The sequence below is a fragment of the Colias eurytheme genome, chromosome 18, assembly GCF_061535395.1.
Source record: "Colias eurytheme isolate Ceu_HAF_F1 chromosome 18, ilColEury1 Martin Lab GWU primary, whole genome shotgun sequence".
In the NCBI taxonomy this organism is placed as follows: domain Eukaryota; kingdom Metazoa; phylum Arthropoda; class Insecta; order Lepidoptera; family Pieridae; genus Colias; species Colias eurytheme.
In genome coordinates this window covers 1,275,658-1,295,028 of record NC_142997.1, presented here as the reverse complement: position 1 = coordinate 1,295,028, position 19,371 = coordinate 1,275,658, and the positions used below count along the sequence as shown (strand labels likewise).

At 36.0% G+C, this 19,371-nt stretch overlaps 2 protein-coding genes across 2 annotated transcripts; one reads left to right on the top strand and one right to left on the bottom strand.

The window, feature by feature from the left end:
- The first annotated feature begins 23 nt into the window (after positions 1-23).
- Positions 24-7,312, top strand: LOC149900432 (WD repeat-containing protein 20). The gene is made up of 4 exons (XM_090112797.1): positions 24-553; positions 4,667-4,849; positions 5,223-5,434; positions 5,707-7,312. The coding sequence occupies exons 1-4, from the start codon at positions 278-280 to the stop codon at positions 6,794-6,796; spliced, it is 1,761 nt and encodes a 586-aa protein (XP_089968923.1). The 5' UTR covers positions 24-277; the 3' UTR covers positions 6,797-7,312.
- Positions 7,313-8,840: 1,528 nt separating this feature from the next.
- mIF2 (mitochondrial translation initiation factor 2) lies at positions 8,841-18,919 on the bottom strand. Its single transcript, XM_090112645.1, has 15 exons — positions 18,697-18,919; positions 18,465-18,603; positions 18,231-18,351; positions 17,792-17,955; positions 17,133-17,313; positions 15,938-16,114; positions 15,439-15,488; positions 14,848-15,062; positions 14,207-14,285; positions 13,683-13,808; positions 12,616-12,841; positions 11,894-12,015; positions 11,135-11,318; positions 10,194-10,334; positions 8,841-9,044 (listed from the first exon to the last, which is right to left on the bottom strand). Exons 1-15 carry the CDS (start codon positions 18,720-18,722, stop codon positions 8,875-8,877), a joined length of 2,121 nt encoding a protein of 706 aa, XP_089968771.1. The 5' UTR covers positions 18,723-18,919; the 3' UTR covers positions 8,841-8,874.
- Positions 18,920-19,371: the final 452 nt, after the last annotated feature.

Sequence of the window (19,371 nt, the reverse complement as noted above, 5' to 3'; positions counted from 1 at the left end):
CAATGAGCCGTCATCCGATCGGGCCGTCATGTCGATTGTCGTCTGACATCTGACTTTTATGTTAAACAAGAAATATCTAATCTGATTCCAATCTTAATAATTAAAACATACAATAACTGGTTTAAAAATCTTATGCTCGATGAGCCAATTGGGACATGTGTTTATAAGCTATGGAAGTTTTGCATAGGCAGTCAGATTCGCGTGCGGGTTGAGGTGTCAACTGATCATAATCGAGCTTACCAGGCGGTCTCGATGAATAATAACAGGATATGATAACATGGCCGTGCAATCTGACTCCGGCGGGAAGGACGACGTGAAGACACAGTTCGTGACGCGGGAGGGGACGTACCGGTTGATGACACTGTCGGAGTACTCGAGGCCTAATCGTGTTGGTTATACCAGTGGTTCGGGATCGTCTCATGTGCGCGTGTCACTGGTGTCTCTCCCGCCGGGGGGCGGAGCGCCCGGCTCGGACGGTCCGACCTCCGAGGATAGGATATGTTTTAACCATGGAAAGGAGTTGTATGTTTATGTATACAGAGGAGTTAAAAAGGTATGTATTATGTTTTATATCTTATTGAATTATTATTAATCACAAACACTACATAATTGGAATTCAAATTCATTACAAAAGTGCAGTAACATGCATATAATAATCAAAATTGTTATGCAATATTCAAAATATGTGTATATTACCTGTACATATTGAATGTTTTTAAGTATAAGAAATTCTTACATCAGAAAGTATCATACAAATTCTTTTATCATTCTTCAATTAAATTATTATGTGATTAACTACAATTAGCATAGCATTATAACTCAGGCCCCGGAACCACAGACACAATAGAAAATCTATTGTGTCTGGGACCAATCGGGCCGCTTGGCGCTCATATATATAGTACTTCATCCTAAATTAAGTTTCAAAGTATTAAGTCATAAATTAAAGTATTACAAGAAAGTACTTGAATGATATCTGGATACTTGATTAGAGTGTGGTTTGATGAGACAATCTAATTATCTAATTGGATATAAATAGTTTACACAAAACATCATGTTTCCCTTATTAATACACAAGTCAGCTATTTTTAAAATTAATCTTCTTTTATTCTTATAGTCGAGGAGCTTGTCAAGCTTTTTTATACACACAGAATGGCTCATCTATACTTATATTATAAAGCTGAAGAGTTTGTTTGTATGTTTGAACGCGCAAATCTCAGGAACTAGTGGTCGGATTTGAAAAATTATTTCGGTGTTAGATAGCTCATTTATCGAGGAAGGCTATAATTAAGTAAAAAGAAAATGCTATTTCTGTATTCCTTAAGTTTTACAATTTCTTGGCACTTATTACATGCATACATTTGATTATTTCTGTCCACATAACAGTGCATCATCAAATGTATGAAAGTGCAAAAATTTACAAAATATTAGCTTTATTACAGAATTGAGTTATACATTTTTTTTTACTTAGCGGATAAATTTTATAACCCAACAAACAATTTACGAACATACAATATTCTAATTAGATAATTATTGTTACTTGCATTTGAACTTGATAAGAACAATCAATTGATTTACATTATTGTACCGTTTTATATAAAACAAAGGTCAATTACAAAGTATTGCACATAATTAATTATAGAGGGAATAGAAATATAAACTATTAGAACTTAAGCTGCAGTAGCAGTTGGAATAAATTAGATTAAAATCCTTCATAATCTTATTTCCATCTGAGATAACTTGAGCGTACATAATAATATTTCCTTTATTATATAATTACTGAGATTCATTAATTACTAGGTCTTGCCTATAAAAGTGTTTACACATGTCTCTTATATGAAGCCTGAATACCTGTTTAACCCTACCTGTTTGACCACCGAGTGGCCCAATGAGACCGCGACACAATAGATTTTCTATTGTGTCTGTGATTCCGGGGGCTAAGGGATTAAGTATCCAGAAGGTGGTCAAAAGTAGCCTTTGTCACTCAGTTACTTGTTTAATATTTTCATATGTAACATATTTGCTTTAGAACCGATTTTTCAATCCTTGGTTAAAATCCATCCGTCCAATAAAGTATTACACGAACATATTGAAATGTCACCTGGAAACTGTCAAATACGGACCATTACAATACATTTTTGAAATGGTAGTTTAATACGTTATTCGATGAATAAGTTTTAACCAAGGATTGAAAAATCAGCACTTAGAGCATAATTTTATTAACATGAGAACATCAACCTTAAACAATTTACTAATTTGACTTGAAAGTACAGAACATAGTTCATTGAATGAGTCCCTCCAAGGGGGGTCTAGAGTGCGTGAGTTAGTAACGTAAGATGTTTCTTCGGAAACATGTCAAGTGTCCCTAGGTAATAAACATACTAAAACCCCGGGACACTAGGAGGAGCCCCGGAGTGGGGGGAGGGGGGAAAAGGTCCATTTTTTTCATTTTTCGCTTAAATCTCAAAAGCGGTACATGTTAGAGAAAATCTTTCAAGGAAAAGTTGAAAGGCCATAAAATTATCTACAAGTTGTACCTAGATCATTTTTTTCTATTCGCAGCCGTTTTCGAGCTACATCCCATGAAATGTGAAAAATTCGAAAGCTTTTTATTTTACCTAACTACTCTAATAAATTCAATACCTCCTAAACGCCTCCATAGTGGAATCTGTTTTTTTATCAATGATAGACCTAATTATGAGCAATCTATCTGAACCGGTATCAAGTTGCACTTTTGAGTTTTTTGGAAGAAAAAAATAAAAAGATCAAGTTCAGTAACTCAAACTACCCTAATATTATAATATTTTGACAATCGATTCCTCCTAAAGGCTTCTATGGAGTAATGTGTTTATTTTACCAATTATAGACCAAATTAAGAGCAATCTATCAGTACCAGTCACAAGTTGCACATTTGAGTTTTTTGGAAGAAAAAAAATAAAAAGTTCTACTATCGTAACTACCCTAATAAAATTCAATTCCCCGTAAAGGCCTCCGTGGTGGAATCTGGTATTTTTATCAATGATAGACCTAATTATGAGCAATCTATCTGTACCGGTCACAAGTTGCACTTTTGAGTTTTTTGGAAGAAAAAAATAAAAAGATCAAGTTCAGTAACTCAAACTGCCCTAATAATATAATATTTTGACAATCGATTCCTCCTAAAGGCTTCCATGGAGGAATGTTTTTATTTTACCAATCATAGACCTAATTAAGAGCAATCTATCAGTACCGGTCACAAGTTGCACATTTGAGTTTTTTGGAAGAAAAAAAATAAAAAGTTCAAGTATCGTAACTACCCTAATAAAATTCAATTCCCCGTAAAGGCCTCCGTGGTGGAATCTGGTATTTTTATCAATGATAGACCTTATTATGAGCAATCCATCTGTACCGGTCACAAGTTGCACTTTTGAGTTTTTTGGAAGAAAAAAATAAAAAGATCAAGTTCAGTAACTCAAACTACCCTAATATAATATTTTGACAATCGATTCCTCCTAAAGGCTTCCATGGAGGAATGTGTTTATTTTACCAATTACAGACCTAATTAAGAGCAATCTATCAATACCGGTCACAAGTTGCACATTTGAGTTTTTTGGAAGAAAAAAATAAAAAGATCAAGTTCAGTAACTCAAACTACCCTAATATAATATTTTGACAATCGATTTCTCCTAAAGGCTTCTATGGAGGAATGTGTTTATTTTACCAATTATAGACCTAATTAAGAGCAATCTATCAGTACCGGTCACAAGTTGCACATTTGAGTTTTTTGGAAGAAAAAAAATAAAAAGTTCAAGTATCGTAACTACCCTAATAAAATTCAATTCCCCGTAAAGGCCTCCGTGGTGGAATCTAGTATTTTTATCAATGATAGACCTAATTATGAGCAATATATCTGTACCGGTCACAAGTTGCACTTTTGAGTTTTATGGAAGAAAAAATAAAAAGATCAAGTTCAGTAACTCAAACTACCCTAATATAATATTTTGACAATCGATTCCTCCTAAAGGCTTCCATGGAGGAATGTGTTTATTTTACCAATTATAGACCTAATTAAGAGCAATCTATCAGTACCGGTCACAAGTTGCACATTTGAGTTTTTTTGGAAGAAAGAAATATTTTTTGATCGTATGGGGAAATTGTTTGAGTCAAAATTATTTTTTACTGCGTGTAACTCAGAAACGGTAGGATATAGGAAAAAATGATTTAGGTACAACTTGTAGATAATTTTATGGCCTTTCAACTTTTCCTTGAAAGTTTTTCTCTAACATGTACCGTTTTTGAGATTTAAGCGAAAAATGAAAAAAATGGACCTTTTCCCCCCTCCTCCCACTCCGGGGCTCTTCCTAGTGTCCCGGGGTTTTAGTATGTTTATTACCTAGGAACTCTTGACATGTTTCCGAAGAAACATCTTACGTTACTAACTCACGCACTCTAGAACTTTTTATTCAATGGACTAACAAATCTATAAAAGTTATATGAATGAATTTTTCTAAGACAGGACCAAAATATACATAATTTGTCTATGAAACTGTTTATTTATATAACTACTTCATGTCTATTTGAAGTGTTTGTTTTTATGTAAGTAACAAATTTAACCCAAAACCGTTTTAGTTCTTAAAATAATAAAAATACTTGCACAAGCATTACCTTAACTTATCATATATATTTTCAGGCAGCTGATCTCACAAAACCGGTGGACAAGAAGATGTACAAGGGAACAAATCCGACGTGTCACGACTTCAATACAGTCACGATGACAGCGGACAGTGTCTCGTTAGTCATAGGGTTTTCTACCGGCCAAATACAACTAATAGATCCTATTAAGAAAGAATTAAGTAAATTGTATAATGAAGAGGTGAGTTTACTTTCAATTGTTTTATTTTTGACAATTAAAATAAGCAATAGGTGCAACAGTTGTGTGGATGTACAGTAGATCTAGAGAGAACTTTTTGCTCATCTTTTGATACTTATACAAAGTCTTCTGGAATTACCATTAATAAAAACAGATGGAATAGAAATTAACAAGAAAGAAACTACATATATGAAAATGAGTTAACATGCACTTAACAAGTTTTTTTATTATTTGATGTACTTATGTTTTCTATCGAATTTAATGTGTCAATAATCAATATTCAACAACATCAAAAGAATATTTTTTTTAATAACACCTACCTCTGTAATTCAAACCTCCCAAACGTTTCGTTATTATATGCATTGTATAACTGCAGAGGCTGATAGACAAGACGCGCGTCACTTGCATCAAGTGGGTGCCGGGCTCGAGCAACCTGTTCATAGCGGCGCACGCGTCGGGCCAGCTGTACGTGTACAACGAGGAGCTCGCGTGCGGCTCCGCGGCGCCGCACTACCAGCTGTTCAAGGGCGGGGACGGCTACTCGATACACACCTGCCGGACTAAGAGCACTAGGAACCCTTTGTATAGGTGGGTAATGGGTTTGGATAGTTGTTTCGGCAATTTACTCACAAATTTAAAATTCACACAATCATTTGCATTGAAATATTGTTCGGTTTATGTTTGTTTTACCTACAAAATACCGTTTGATTAAAAAGTCTGCATGAGGGAATAAATGTTTTAGTTTTTCAAACAACTCATTTAACATATTTTAAGCCAGACAGCCTACTTTTACAGATTTTTTGTTTATTTGAAATGACCAAAAAATTATTTACATAAACAATACCTTTTTTTGTTTTCAGGTGGGTTATAGGAGCAGAAGGCAGCTGTATAAATGAATTTGCATTTTCACCGTGCGGGGCGAACTTAGCCGTTGTGTCCCAAGACGGTTTCCTACGAGTATTTCACTACGACACTATGGAGCTGATAGGCCGAGCAAGGTCATATTTCGGCGGGTTCCTCTGTGTGTGCTGGTCGCCAGACGGAAAGTACGTCGTGGTCGGCGGAGAAGACGACCTGGTGACCGTCTGGTCGTTCAGCGAACGGAGGGTCGTGGCTCGGGGCCAAGGGCACAGGTCCTGGGTCTCCGTAGTCGCCTTCGACCCCTACATAGTCAGCTTCACCGACCCAGAAACGGAAGAAACCCATGAAGACAAAAGTGAAAGTGTTCAGTGTTATAGACTAGGCAGTGTTTCACAGGACACGCAGTTATGCTTATGGGACTTAACGGAGGATGTATTACGGCCCCCGGTCAGAACGCGAGCGTCTACCCACTTATCCCCCAATAGTCAGAATTTCTCCCCTAACGGAGTTCCTGGAACGAAAATACCGGCAAAGTGTGCAAAGAGCAACAAAATTGGTCACAAACATGCAGAGCTCAGTGGATCAAACGCGGCGGGTGAACCGTCGGGCGCTAAACCGGCCAAATCTAAAGCGAATAACGTGTCAACGTTGAATATAAGCGTAGGAAAAGCTAAAGAAGAATCGTCCGGTTCTCTAGGAGTTAACTTTACACAAAGACTGGCTGCGTTATCATTCGGTGAGCGGCGATCGGATCACAGAAGGAATTTCAGTTTAACGAAACCCACCGACAAATCTTCAGCGTCGAACACGGTCGCATTGAGAGGCAAGTCGGCGGGAGCGCAGTCGAACGACAGCTACGACCCTTTAAAGTTGATAGGGACACCTTCATGTCCGAGATTTGACGAGTGTCCAGTGTTAGAACCGCTGGTATGCAAGAAGATAGCGCATGAGCGGTTAACGGCGCTTTTGTTCCGAGCGGAGTACTTCATTACGGCGTGCGCGGACGGGTGTGTGAACACGTGGTCGCGGCCCACGCGGACCCACAACGGAGACGCGAGACGACGCGACCGCATAGAACTGGTCGACTAGCGGGACCTGGGGCACCTCTACCAGTTGTACTACTGCATATATCGCAAGACTTTTAGGGAATTCGTCCTGTATTAGTATGGATCGAGTTTCTATTGCTGATATCGTCCTCTGTTAATAAGAAAAAATTTTATGCATTTATCTAGTTATGCAAGTCCTCTTTTTAAATATAAATAATTTCTTTTTTTAAGTATCCTTTAACACTGCTTCATAATTATTGATAGATGACGATACAGCAATAGAATTGAAGCTTTATATTGAGTAGTGCATACTGGTATGGCCTAAGGGGGGTAAATAATTCCATAGTAGACAGATTGGTTTGAATGTTGTGCAAGTTTAGTGATGTGATGCTATCCAAAATGTTTTGAAGGCTTTTATTGACTTTTTTTATAACTCACCTAGCTGTTACTGTAAATATTAATATTAAGAGAATATTAATTACCTTTCATAAGCATTGCTTTCTTGTGTAAATCATCTTGATCACCAGATTGCCCAGATTTTACTTTTCTGAGAATTTAGTACTATCAATTTAGAATAAAATAAGGTGTCTCAAAAATTATTTGGTTAAATTGTCTGATTTTATCATCATACTGAAAGAAAATAGTCCCTTCCTCCTCCCTATATGATTTAGACTCAAACAGAATTGCATTTAATAATAAAATCCGTTAAAACAGTTTGGATAGCAACGAAAGGTGTGTCAATGTTAAGGTTATACGAAGGCAAGTTAGATAGCAATAGTATGAGATTGTACTGTATAAACTATAAACTATTGTATATTGTTGTTAGGCTCATCTCGGCTCCTGTACATATAGTGTATCGAGCAATCCAAGATTGCCAGTCGAGTGGTCTATACAAAATTTAAAGAAACCCTTAGTTAGAAAAGACAGGTTAAAATTTGTATAGAAATGCACGGCCATAGCACTCTTGTGTTTTATTATTATCGTGAAATTATTTATTTTAATCGATTATATTATTGTTGTATCGACAAATGTGTGACTCGCGGTTTTGTATCCGTTAAGCGAGTGTTGTTATTTCATTTACTTTGGTAGGTAGACTGATTGAACGGTTAACTTCGATGTCTATGACTGATGACTAGCAAATCTATCCTTGTTTTAGTTAATTGGTTATAAGTAATTACTGATAAATTCAATAATTTCAATATGTACAATTAAATCATTACACTAATAATGTGTTTCACTTTTACCCTTACCATCTTAGATAGGAAGGCCGACAATCGTAAAAAAGATAAGTACTTATTTTCAAATAAGATCTTTTTATCATGACTCTCACTGGAACAATTCTTTTAGGGGCGGGGGTGAAAGCTAAAATGTTAGAACCTAAGAGAAATACATCGTAAGTATAATAATTAATAAATAATATAAGAGTAGTACCTACCATAGATATTTCAAGAGGATATTAATTATTAGATGTGATAGTAGTTCGAATGTTATAAAACTTACCGGTCAAAAGTTACGTTTTGCTCTCCTTTAATAAGTTCTCCAGCCCCTTTCCGACCACTGCTCCTACTATGTACTGCTAAACTTTCATGCTGTTGAAATGAATCTAACTTTTTATATCGAATTTTATTTTAATAGATGCCTTAGATACCTAGACCAACTACTAGGTTTTTATATTACACTCCACGCCATCTATCAATTAATTACCATCTGATGAAAATTTTGTACTTATTTCATAATTCGAATTTAATCGATAGAACGCGGTCTGTTTTTTTTTAATACTTTTTTTATGGGATTCCTAGGAACATAGGTATTCGATTTTTAAAAAATAATAATTAAAAAAAAATATCGTGACGCAGGCACGCACGTTCATGTCACTGAACACACAACGGCATCTTTTTTGAGGGCAGATAATGAAAATTTTCGAAATAAAATTAAGAAATAAACAATTCTAATACAATTTACATTCTATCAGTACAATTTATCACCATTTTAGAATCCCAGATCCCAGTCCGAATTATGTTTAAAGTGACCAATCACAACAACTGTTTAAAGGTTACTTTTAAGAAAGTAAAAATAAAAAACACCAAACAATTCTAATACAATTTATTAACTAAATCTCTTCTAAAATCCCGGATCCCAGTCTGTAGTATGTTTGACGTCTACCATCTTGTAGCAAACTACAATATCTCCCGGTTGAACGTCGAACGCTTCTTCGAAACGAAGCCCGCATTCTGTGTCGTTCTTGATTGTAGTTACTTCCTCTTTTAAATGCTTCATTGATGCTAGTTTTCCTGGTAAGAAATAAATAAAAATAAAAATCAATTATTGAGTACCAATACAGTGACATAAAATAATACAAACTCGCCTCAACTAGGTATGAACCTGTGCTAGAGACGACCGACGCCTTCCACATTACGTGCTGGCCACGGACAATTCGCTATAGCGAAAATTCGCGCGGCGCGACTGGCGGCGCGTCTTGCGAATGAATCAAATGTATGGAAATGTACTGGGCATGCCACGCGCAGCGGCGACCAGCGAGACGACCGGCGAATTTCCCCGAGCGAATCGCGCGGCACGACTAGCGATCGAAACAAATGTATGAGTTATTACGGCGCAGGCCACGGAGTCGAGCGGCAGACGCGGCGACTACTCCCGGAGCGAACTTAATTTAAAATAGTTTGTTTTTTTTTTCGCGAAAATGGAGACGGAAGCTTTTATTGCAGAAATTCTAGCTAGACCAGCTATTTGGAAGTCTAGCCACCCGCAACATAATTTTTCATCATGCCTATATTTTTCATATTTTTGGTGGAATTCTCCGTCTGTAACACGATTTCTATTTAATTCGTGTACTCCACTATATCTTCCAAACATTAAATCTTGAGCAAAAAAGCTGCTACTCTCCAAACAACGTCGAGCCACAGATTAGAGAATAGTTACTTGTCGAGCTAACTTTGATAAAGCTATCTCGTCTCCTTGTCTACACTGGTCGCGGCGGCGAACGCAACTGCCCGTGGCATGCTTACCGCGCCGCGCGACTTGCCGCGCCGCCCGTCGCGCCGTCGGTCGCGCCGCCGGTGTCCGTGGCCAAGGTGTTAGACTTAACCAGTATTGTACTATAGTCTAATAAATGTTAATCAAAATATAGATAAAAAGGAAATGTATAATGACGCGGTTTAAATAGGTCACCGCATTATGAACATCTTTCAAATTTTTGGGAACATTAAAATACGGGTTAAAATAGATTTAGCGAATATTATATATAGCGAATTATCCAGATGTTTTTATTTTTCAAGTAGTGCGAATAAAAAAAAAATAAAGTAACAAAATTCGGTTCTGTGTTTATTTTGGAGTATCATTACTCTTTTACTTAGATTTACAATATGAGTGATTCCGTATTGCCTTAATATCAACAAATAATTGACTAAACCCAATAAACTTACCCTGGAACACAATCTGATCATCTCTGATCACCTTATAGAGCGCGTTTCTACTGAGCGAGCCTTTAGTACATCGGCACCCAGCTACGGGCACTTTTTTCCTACCCTCTGACACTAAAAACTGCTGCAGTACTTTGGCTTCACCTGGAAAGTGCAGTTTATAAGCGGCTGTTATTAAATTACAAAAAAAGACGTGTGGCTCGGAGACTGCCGCGGTCAAGCTATTGCATGCTATGCCTTCAAGCCACACCTCCGCGCCCGTCGGAGTGGGGAGCGTGAGGTTTTTTCGTTACGGAATTTCTCGATTCGGTCGCCGCGCTCAGGGCCCGCGATAGAAGCTATGCAATAGCTTAATTACAATATACAAATGGATTAACAATCACACCAAAAAAATTTGTCGGAAGCGAAACTCTGCCTTCACGCATATTAGGCATAGTTATCTATGGAGTATATACAAAAGACTTTCAATATAACTGTTCTTTTAATTTTATTTTTTACTATAATTTGAATGAAAGTTTTAAGCTGCTCGGACATTATTTTTAAATTCTGAGTTATTGTTTTTTATAGCACAAGGGTTAATTGGCTGTCTTAAATAAATAAATTTTCAAGGTGTTGTTTTGGGAAGATATTCATGATTTAAGAGTAAGAAGATAATTGCAAATATCATTAATATACCTAAATTAATTTTAATGATGTTTAAACAAGATAGATAGCCATAATCAAAATTTTACTTTTACATGCTTTCTTACACTTTTACAACTTACTATGGAGTTTCTTGCCGATTCTTCTCCATAGATACTGCTTTCCGAATCGGTGGTAAATGTTAAAAATACTTATGTAATGACGATTCGAAAGTGCTACTAAATAGTAGTCTATAAATTGAATAAATGAATGTTTGAGTTTGAGTTTGAGTTTGAACTTCTCCAACTCTTTCTATCTCTTACCGATCAACTCCTCTTGCTGTGTGGTGGGTATCTTATTATTGATCATTTCTTTCAAATCATCCACTAATTTATATATAACGTTATGTTTTTTAACTTCGATGTTACTATTCTTAGCTTCTACGGCGAGCGCGGGAGGACATTCCACGTTAAACGCGTAAATAACTGCGTCGAACGCTTGCGCTATCTGTAAAAAGTTATATTATTTTTCTCCATGCAAAAAGTTAAAATATATTTAAAAGGTAATAGAAACTTAATTCGAAATAAGCTTGCTTTATTATTACACTTTTCGTGTATATTTGCCCGCCGCTTCGCTCGAAGGTCAAAGAAATTTCGTTTCGATAAGGTACCATTGCTATGTGAAAGAAAGACGAATAAATGCACTTACACATTTATTATATTTCAAATCATAGCCTTTCTCGATAAATGAGAAAGGATCATGAGATTAGCGTATTCAAACAAACAAACAAACTCTTGACATGCCTTTTCCAGTAATATTAATAACCAGATTTCCGCCCGCGGCTTCGCCCGCGTTTTCAAAGGAAAACCCGCATAGTTCCTGTTCCCGTGGGATTTCCGGGATAAAACCTATCCTTTGTGTTAATCCAAGTTACCCTCTATATGTGTGCTTAATTTCATTGTAATCAGTTCAGTAGTTTTTACGTGAAAGAGTAACAAACATCCATACATCCATAAATCCTTACAAACTTTCGCCTTTATAATAGTATTAAGATTATTGAAGTCTAAGTATATCAACCCCACCTCAACATCAGTAGGTGCTATGGGCCCCACACCAAAATGCACGAGTTCGAGCCGCACAGTGTGGTGCGAGTCGTATGTCTCCAGGATATCCAAGATGGCTTCCACTGAACCGTCCACGTCGCCTGAATAATGCAAATACTTTAAATGTGTGTGGGAATGTTATGAATAATAATATTACGGCGACTAAGTTTTTGTGTGGTTCTTATTTTTGTTTTTTAGTATACTTTTTTCCAAGGTGCTGAATCTAATAAAATCATTTCATTCTTTATACTAATTTTATTCAACAAACAATTAATTTCTAAGATATAATTTTTGTCACTATATGGGTAATTATATTGGGTAAGATTGTATTTTGGCAAATATGACAAAAATCACAATAGCGATTCCGAAAATCGTGAAAAGTAACTGAAACTCTATGATACAAATTTGGAAAACTAAAACTATTAACGTAATATACAACAGTACATTTAAAAACAAAAAACGAACTTGGATATTGGATATAATATGTACTATAGAAAGGCAGGATGACGCCCGCGTTTTCAAAGAAAAACCCAAATAGTTTCCTGTGGGACTAATACTATCCTATGTATTAATCCATGCTACTTTCTATGCGTGTGCCAAATTTCTTGAAAATCGATTTTGCAGTTTTTGCGTGAAACAGTAACAAACTTCAATACATACTCACAAATTTGGTATTTATAATATTAGTATGATAAAATTACCTTTAATAACCACACTGACTGTCGGATGGTCGTCCACCTTGATCATCTTGTCCCTTGGCCCCACGGGCCGTACTTTGAACCGTCCCATGGCCCGCTTCTGGGCCAATTGTTGCTTGTAGAACGTTTGATGTTCTGCCTCTTTAGCGGTTATCACCTCCTGGTCCATCGCTTGTTTTTCCTTCATGCGCTGGTTGTGACGCCATTTCATTACTTCGTTCGCTCTTTTCTGTGGAAAAATTGGTTGTCTGTAAAGTCGGTTTACTGGCGATAGTTGAACGTGACAACGTCCGATTGTGCTTCTTTGTCGCTCGTTCCGCGCTCTCGCTTGCACTTCAAGCCTTACATGGAACGCCTCAGAGCGAGGTAACGCCGCATGAGTCATGTTTTTTCGTGCGTGAAGCCGGCTTTATCGAATTATAAGACGTTGTCACGTCAAAAATAAGAAGATGTAAGACAGATTGGGAAAAAATAATAAAAAATTGGGAGTGGACATGGCAATGTATTATAAAATTTCAATCTCCTTCAAAAAGTTACGAATGAAGTGAAATTGAAGAAGCTACCCCAATACGTTTACGACAAAGCGATATTTAAATAATTAAATGTGTTACTGTTTAATTTCAAAACAGTGTAAATGTGAAATAATGTAAATGTGTGAATGTATAATTTTGAGAACTCTGTTATTGTATAAAATTTAAGAACTACATATATTGTGACTGTGTTAATATGTAATTTTTTTTGGAACTGTGTAATTGTTTAAAATATGTGTATTTGTGTAAATATTTTTTTATTTAATAAAACATAATTGAAGATGTGTAATTAAATAACATTTGTTTAATCATTACTAGCTTACCGCCCGCGGCTTCGCCAGCTTTGTCTAAAACCTAATAAATTATATACTAAAACCTTCCTCTTGAATCACTCTATCTATTAAAAAAAACGCATCAAAATCCGTTGCGTAGTTTTAAAGATTTAAGCATACAAAGGGACATAGGGACAGAGAAAGCGACTTTGTTTTATACTATGTAGTGAGTAGTGATAAAGCTATATCTTTCACCATATTCCCTTACCTCAGAAGACACTTCCAGCACTCTATCCCCAGGGGCGGGGGGTTCTCTCCACCCGAGAACCGACACGGGCATAGACGGTGGGGCTTCTTCTACTAATGCACCATCGGCCGTTTTTAGCATACGCACCTGCATGAAAAATGCCATTATATAAAAGTTACCCATATTTGTTGCAAAGTTTTAGGTTATACAAGCATCCTTATTTACTGTATTGTTTATATAATGTGCAGTAAAAGAAGTTTTTTTTCTATTATTGTGAATATTGATGAGGGTAGTTAAAAAAATCGCTACGTCCATCTATGAGTGTTTTACAGACGGACTCGTCAACTAATTAAGAAATACCTGATTCAAATTATAAATTAACTTTTGTTTAGCAATTTTTACTTATTTGAGTATGGGTCCAATATTGATCTTTGCTTAATTTGAACATTATACTTGGAGAAAACTCTGCTTCGCTAATCAACAAAACACTTTTGTGCACTATTTACTTTTTCTTTTAAATGTCTAACTATTTAGTAACAACTTACCTTAGCCCAGCCACTGCCAGCAACGAGGATACAACCCTTTCGTAAGGTTCCCCTCTGCACCAATACTGTTGCACATTTCCTATACAAAAATGAAAACATTAAAATTTTTCGAAAATCAACAACTTTTCTAAAATGACTATTGATTATTGAAATGAAACTTCTTAAGGCGCGTTGAGCGTAAAATTTTAAGTTCACGTCATGGCAATATCGTCACGTCATGGAGTAAAACGACGATTGTTATCTTTGAATCTTGCCAAAGAAGTTTCACTTAACACGTACGCTCGGCACACACCCTCTTTTTTTTTATTCTATATCTTTCAAGGGATTTTGTCGCTTAGCGTTCACGTCAATAACAAGCAATCAACAGTTAAATATAAAAATACTAGCTTACCGTCCGCGGCTTCGCCCTCTTTGTCTAAAACCTAATAAATTATATACTAAAACCTTCCTCTTGAATCACTCTATCTATTAAAAAAAACACATCAAAATCCGTTGCGTAGTTTTAAAGATTTAAGCATACAAAGGGACATAGGGACAGAGAAAGCAATTTTGTTTTATACTATGTAGTGATACCGTGATTTTTTGAAAAAATTGTAAAAATTAACATGATTTTTTTTATTTTCCCTGCGTATTCCACTCACCCGAGCCTCGGGTCCAGCTGGCTCTCAATGACCACCCCCTCCACACTGCCCAGGGGGTCGGCAGCCAGCTCCATGAGCTGCGCCTGCACGTGCAGGGCCTCCAGCAGGGCGGGCAGGTGCAGTCGCTTGAGGGCCGACACGCTCACCGCTTGGACTTCGCCCCCTAGGGCTTCGCATACCACGCCGTGTTGTGCCAGCGATTTTAGCGTGCGCTCCTGGTGGGATTTGTGTTTTTTATGGTGGGAAATAAGTTTTAGCAATAGGCAGCACAGGGTAGATTCGATAAAAAAAATGTGTTAAAATGTAAATTCTAATAATTGTGATAAGTAACCTTTGCTTATAATGAGCATGATTTTAGGTAGTGTAGGGTTTAGTTCATTTTTAATGTTTAATAAAATTCTACAACTTTTAATTTATTTGCCAAATTTAAATAAAATCATATTCCTTTCGAATGAGTTTAAATTATGAAAATATTAACATAAAATACACAAAAATATAACACTACAATTTCAAAATATATTTACATCACGCTTAAAAAGCAATATGAAACATAAAGCAACACACAAATATATAAAATAGAGGCATACCTACAATGTTTACACCTGGCTTGTCCACTTTGTTGACCGCCACGAGAATGGGAACTGAAAAAAAAGCATTATTCATCTATAGTATTGTTAAACTCAATAAAAAATAATTAAAAAATATTTGACCTAATTTGTTTGTATGTAAATTGTACATACTTTAAAGTGAAATTTTATTCAGACATAATTTTATTTTAATAATTACGCACTGTGAATAATAGATAAATATATCAAACTATGTAGATGATTTATATGATTTTATTTTATTTTCCCTATTCTATCTATCTTTTATTTGACAATTTGCTAATTTAAAAATCAAATATTTTTAATATTTAAAATTAAATAACTCGTACGTGTACATATGCACGCAAGTAGGCACATGCGTGCGTGTGCGCGCGAGTATGCAAGTTTGAGCGTGCGTGCGCATACGTTTGCATGTGTATATGTGTGCGTGTAATACGTATTCGCATACGTTTGCATACATGAAGTGTGTGTATGTGTGTGCTCACCATCAGCCTGCCTCGCCATCCGTATGGACTCCACAGTCTGCTCCATGACGCCGTCGTCAGCGGCCACCACGAGCACGACTATATCCGTGGCGTGTGCGCCGCGGGAACGCATCGCTGTGAACGCGGCGTGCCCGGGCGTGTCCAGGAATGTTACGTGGTCCCCGGATGGCAGTTTTACTGGGGAATTAAATAAATAAATAAATATTATAGGACATTATTACACAAATCGACCTAGTCCCACAATAAGCTCAATTAAGGCTTGTGTTGTGGGTACAAGGCGACGATAAATATAATATTTAATAAATACATATATAGATAATAACACCCAGACCCAAGAACAAATAATTGAGTTCATCAGACAATTATTTTCCCTGACCGGGGATCGAACCCGGGACCGTCGGCTCAGTAGGCAGTTACTTTACCACTGCGCCAACCACGTCGTCAATTAACATAATGACATGAAAAAAAACATTGAAAAAGCCGTGTTACATACATTTTGAAATCTATACTAATATTATAAAGTCGAAGAGTTTGTTTCTTTGAACGCGCTAATCTCAGGTACTACTGGTCCGATTTGAAAAATTCTTTCAGTGTTAGATAGCACATTTATTGAGGAAGGCTAACACCAACAGGAGCGGGGCAATGCGGGTGAAACCGCGGGGAAACAGCTAGTAATTATGTTTTGAATGTATTTACAATCTATTAATAGATAGAGTAGGGTAGCCTTGCTTTTTCTGGCTTTAGTTTATTGAAATAATAAAAAATTTATAAAATTTTACATGCGCTTTAGTTCAGTAATAAAATATGGGAATCACAAGTGGACAATCCATTAAATAAAATTTAGGTTTAACAAATTAATTAGCCTTACAAGTATGGTAGAAAAACGACAATTTTACAACTGTTACAAATGTTACAATATTGTATTCACTGAAAAGTGTTTCATATTGGTTGAGATGGTTGTTAATCATCTCAATAGATGGCGCACGGTGTGTCCCTTAGACACATAAAACTGAAGGAATGGAATAAATTCGATTGCTCTGGTGGGTCACGAGTGGCTGAATTGGTCAGGCAACCGCCCCGGAATGGCGCGAAAGGATGCGGGTTCGAGTCCCGCCTCATGTTCGAATTTTTCCTATTCTTTATAAATTTATATCAAAGTATTTTCAAAACACTAATAAACACAACAAATAAATACCTTGAAAAGCTCCAATATGTTGCGTAATGCCCCCAAACTCGGTATCCACTACAGAAGTATCCCTCAAGGCGTCTAACAGAGTGGTCTTGCCGTGGTCCACGTGGCCCATGACGCACACGACTGGCGGTCGGGGGCGAAGCGCTTCTGGTGGTGCGGGGGGTGCAGGCACTGCATCTTTATTCTGGATATCAAAAATTGGTTGTTTGTAAAGTAGGTTTACGATCGAGATGTTTACGTTATAACGTCTTATTGGTGGCAGCGCACGAGATGAGACGGGAGATTGGTCCGTCTCTCTCTCGTTATACCTGCGATCGCGCTCGTGAGGTTTTGGTGTGACACAAGTTTCTGAACATGTCACCCGACTAAAACGATTTTAAAGACGTTATCACGTCAAAAATTAAAACAAATTTCAATTACGAGAATTACTGAGTTTCATATATTATCAATGAATAATTGATTAGACCAAAATTTTGAGGAAAATGCAGTTGATATGAAAAAATTTACATTCCCATGATAATTTTAAAAAATCAAAACATTTTTATCTAATCTGCTAGAACACAGCTTCTTAATTTTTGTTAAAATGTGCTTAAATAACATAATTATAAACAACAAAAAGCAATGAATCATACTAATATTTATATGTGAAAATAATAGATTACCTCTTCCTCCTCAATCCGCTCTTCAGGCTTGGCAATAATTTTGAATCGGCATCCAGAAATTTTGACAACATCTCGTATAATCTGTGGATTTCGTATCACAGTATCCTTTGTGTACACTATTTCAGAGTCTTTGTCAGCAAATTCCAATGCCTTATAAACATGATCTGTAAAGAGAATAATTATACTATTATAATGTTGCCGTTGTTAGACTAATAAGTTGTCCTATTTCAAGATTTTTTTATTTTTATTTTTCGGAGAAACATATAATTTTAGCCAGGAGTAATTAAACTTTAGTTAAACTATCATTTATTGAAATATTTCACTAACATCGTGCCAACTATTTGTATGAAAAATTCTCATGAAAAGATCTCATTAAGAGATTCAGATTAATAATAAACATTCCTTAGTCTTAGTGCACACTTGATTCTTAAATGCTTACCAACGTCTTTCCTTAAAACATTAGCTATTTCTTGAACGGTCATATTCCTCCATATGCCTATAACTTCAGTTCCTGCTTTTGGTGCATACCTAATGACCCTGCGCCCTTGGTTTTCTACTGCCTATAGTAACATACAATTTTTATATACATAATATGTTGATCTTATGAATATTTATTTACTATTTTTAATTCATAATTATTTTTACACAAAAACAATAAAAATGTGCTTTTTACCTTTTCTTCTGGACTTTTTCTCTTTTTATAATAATAAGCTGATAGAGAGAGTGGTCGTGCTCTACTAAAGACATCGTTGATTTTCGTTTGGGCTTCAGAAGGCTGGCGAAATACCTCTTTAAAATGTTTTATTGGCAACCTTCAAAGATACATAAATAAAAACTTTAAAGTTTCAGAAAGGTAATAAATAAAGATATAGTTTCATCTATTAAAGGTATAATAGTATACTTACAATCTAAAAAATGTGCTCCTGTACATTATACTTTGTTAAATAAGGTTTTATTTCAACATTAGATGTGTATATTTTCGTTTCTTCAAATCGACACCAAGGATGTTAAGAGATTTAACTTATGCCCATTTTTTTAAATATACCGGGCAGCAATATACCTAATTGAATTTTCTCCTATTCTGTTTAATAATATTATGAACCTTTTAATTATCTTCTGATTTCATAACCTCTCATATTACTTGCTCTGTGTAACCTCTCTTGCAGGTTCCAGCTGAGGGTTCCAGTCGGTATATATGACAGTGACAATTGACATATAGATAGACATGACGGACATCAGCTGATAGGTGACAACTGAGGGTGACAACTATCAATGGCAGACGGGAATTGCCATTTAGGAAAGAGAACAAGACAAAATATCACACAACATATAGTTCAATGATACAAAATTTAGCAAATTTGGACAGCTAAATTCTACATATAAATTGCACTGCAACACTTTTATTATATTTTCTATGTATGTTAGATCCATAGGACAAAATGTTTTCCTTGTAGCTTCAAGCTTATGAATATTGCTTTAGTAATTTAAGAAAGAGAAAATCTGAATGAATTGAATATTCATTAATTTTTGTATAGTTTTGAAACTAGAGGAAAAGAACGTGCTATCGTAACGAATAAAAT

Bases quoted from the DNA above. Each gene is read 5' to 3' on its own strand.
- LOC149900432 (XM_090112797.1), top strand. From the start codon at position 278: ATGGCCGTGCAATCTGACTCCGGCGGGAAGGACGACGTGAAGACACAG. The intron at 4,850-5,222 runs GTGAGTTTACTT...GTATAACTGCAG, and splicing joins GTAAATTGTATAATGAAGAG to AGGCTGATAGACAAGACGCG. The intron at 5,435-5,706 runs GTGGGTAATGGG...TTTTGTTTTCAG, and splicing joins ACTAGGAACCCTTTGTATAG to GTGGGTTATAGGAGCAGAAG.
- mIF2 (XM_090112645.1), bottom strand. From the start codon at position 18,722: ATGTACAGGAGCACATTTTTTAGATT. The intron at 12,842-13,682 runs GTAAGGGAATAT...ATTTTTCCACAG, and splicing joins TGCTGGAAGTGTCTTCTGAG to AAAAGAGCGAACGAAGTAAT. The intron at 10,335-11,134 runs GTAAGAGATAGA...TGCACTTTCCAG, and splicing joins ACAGCAAGAGGAGTTGATCG to GTGAAGCCAAAGTACTGCAG.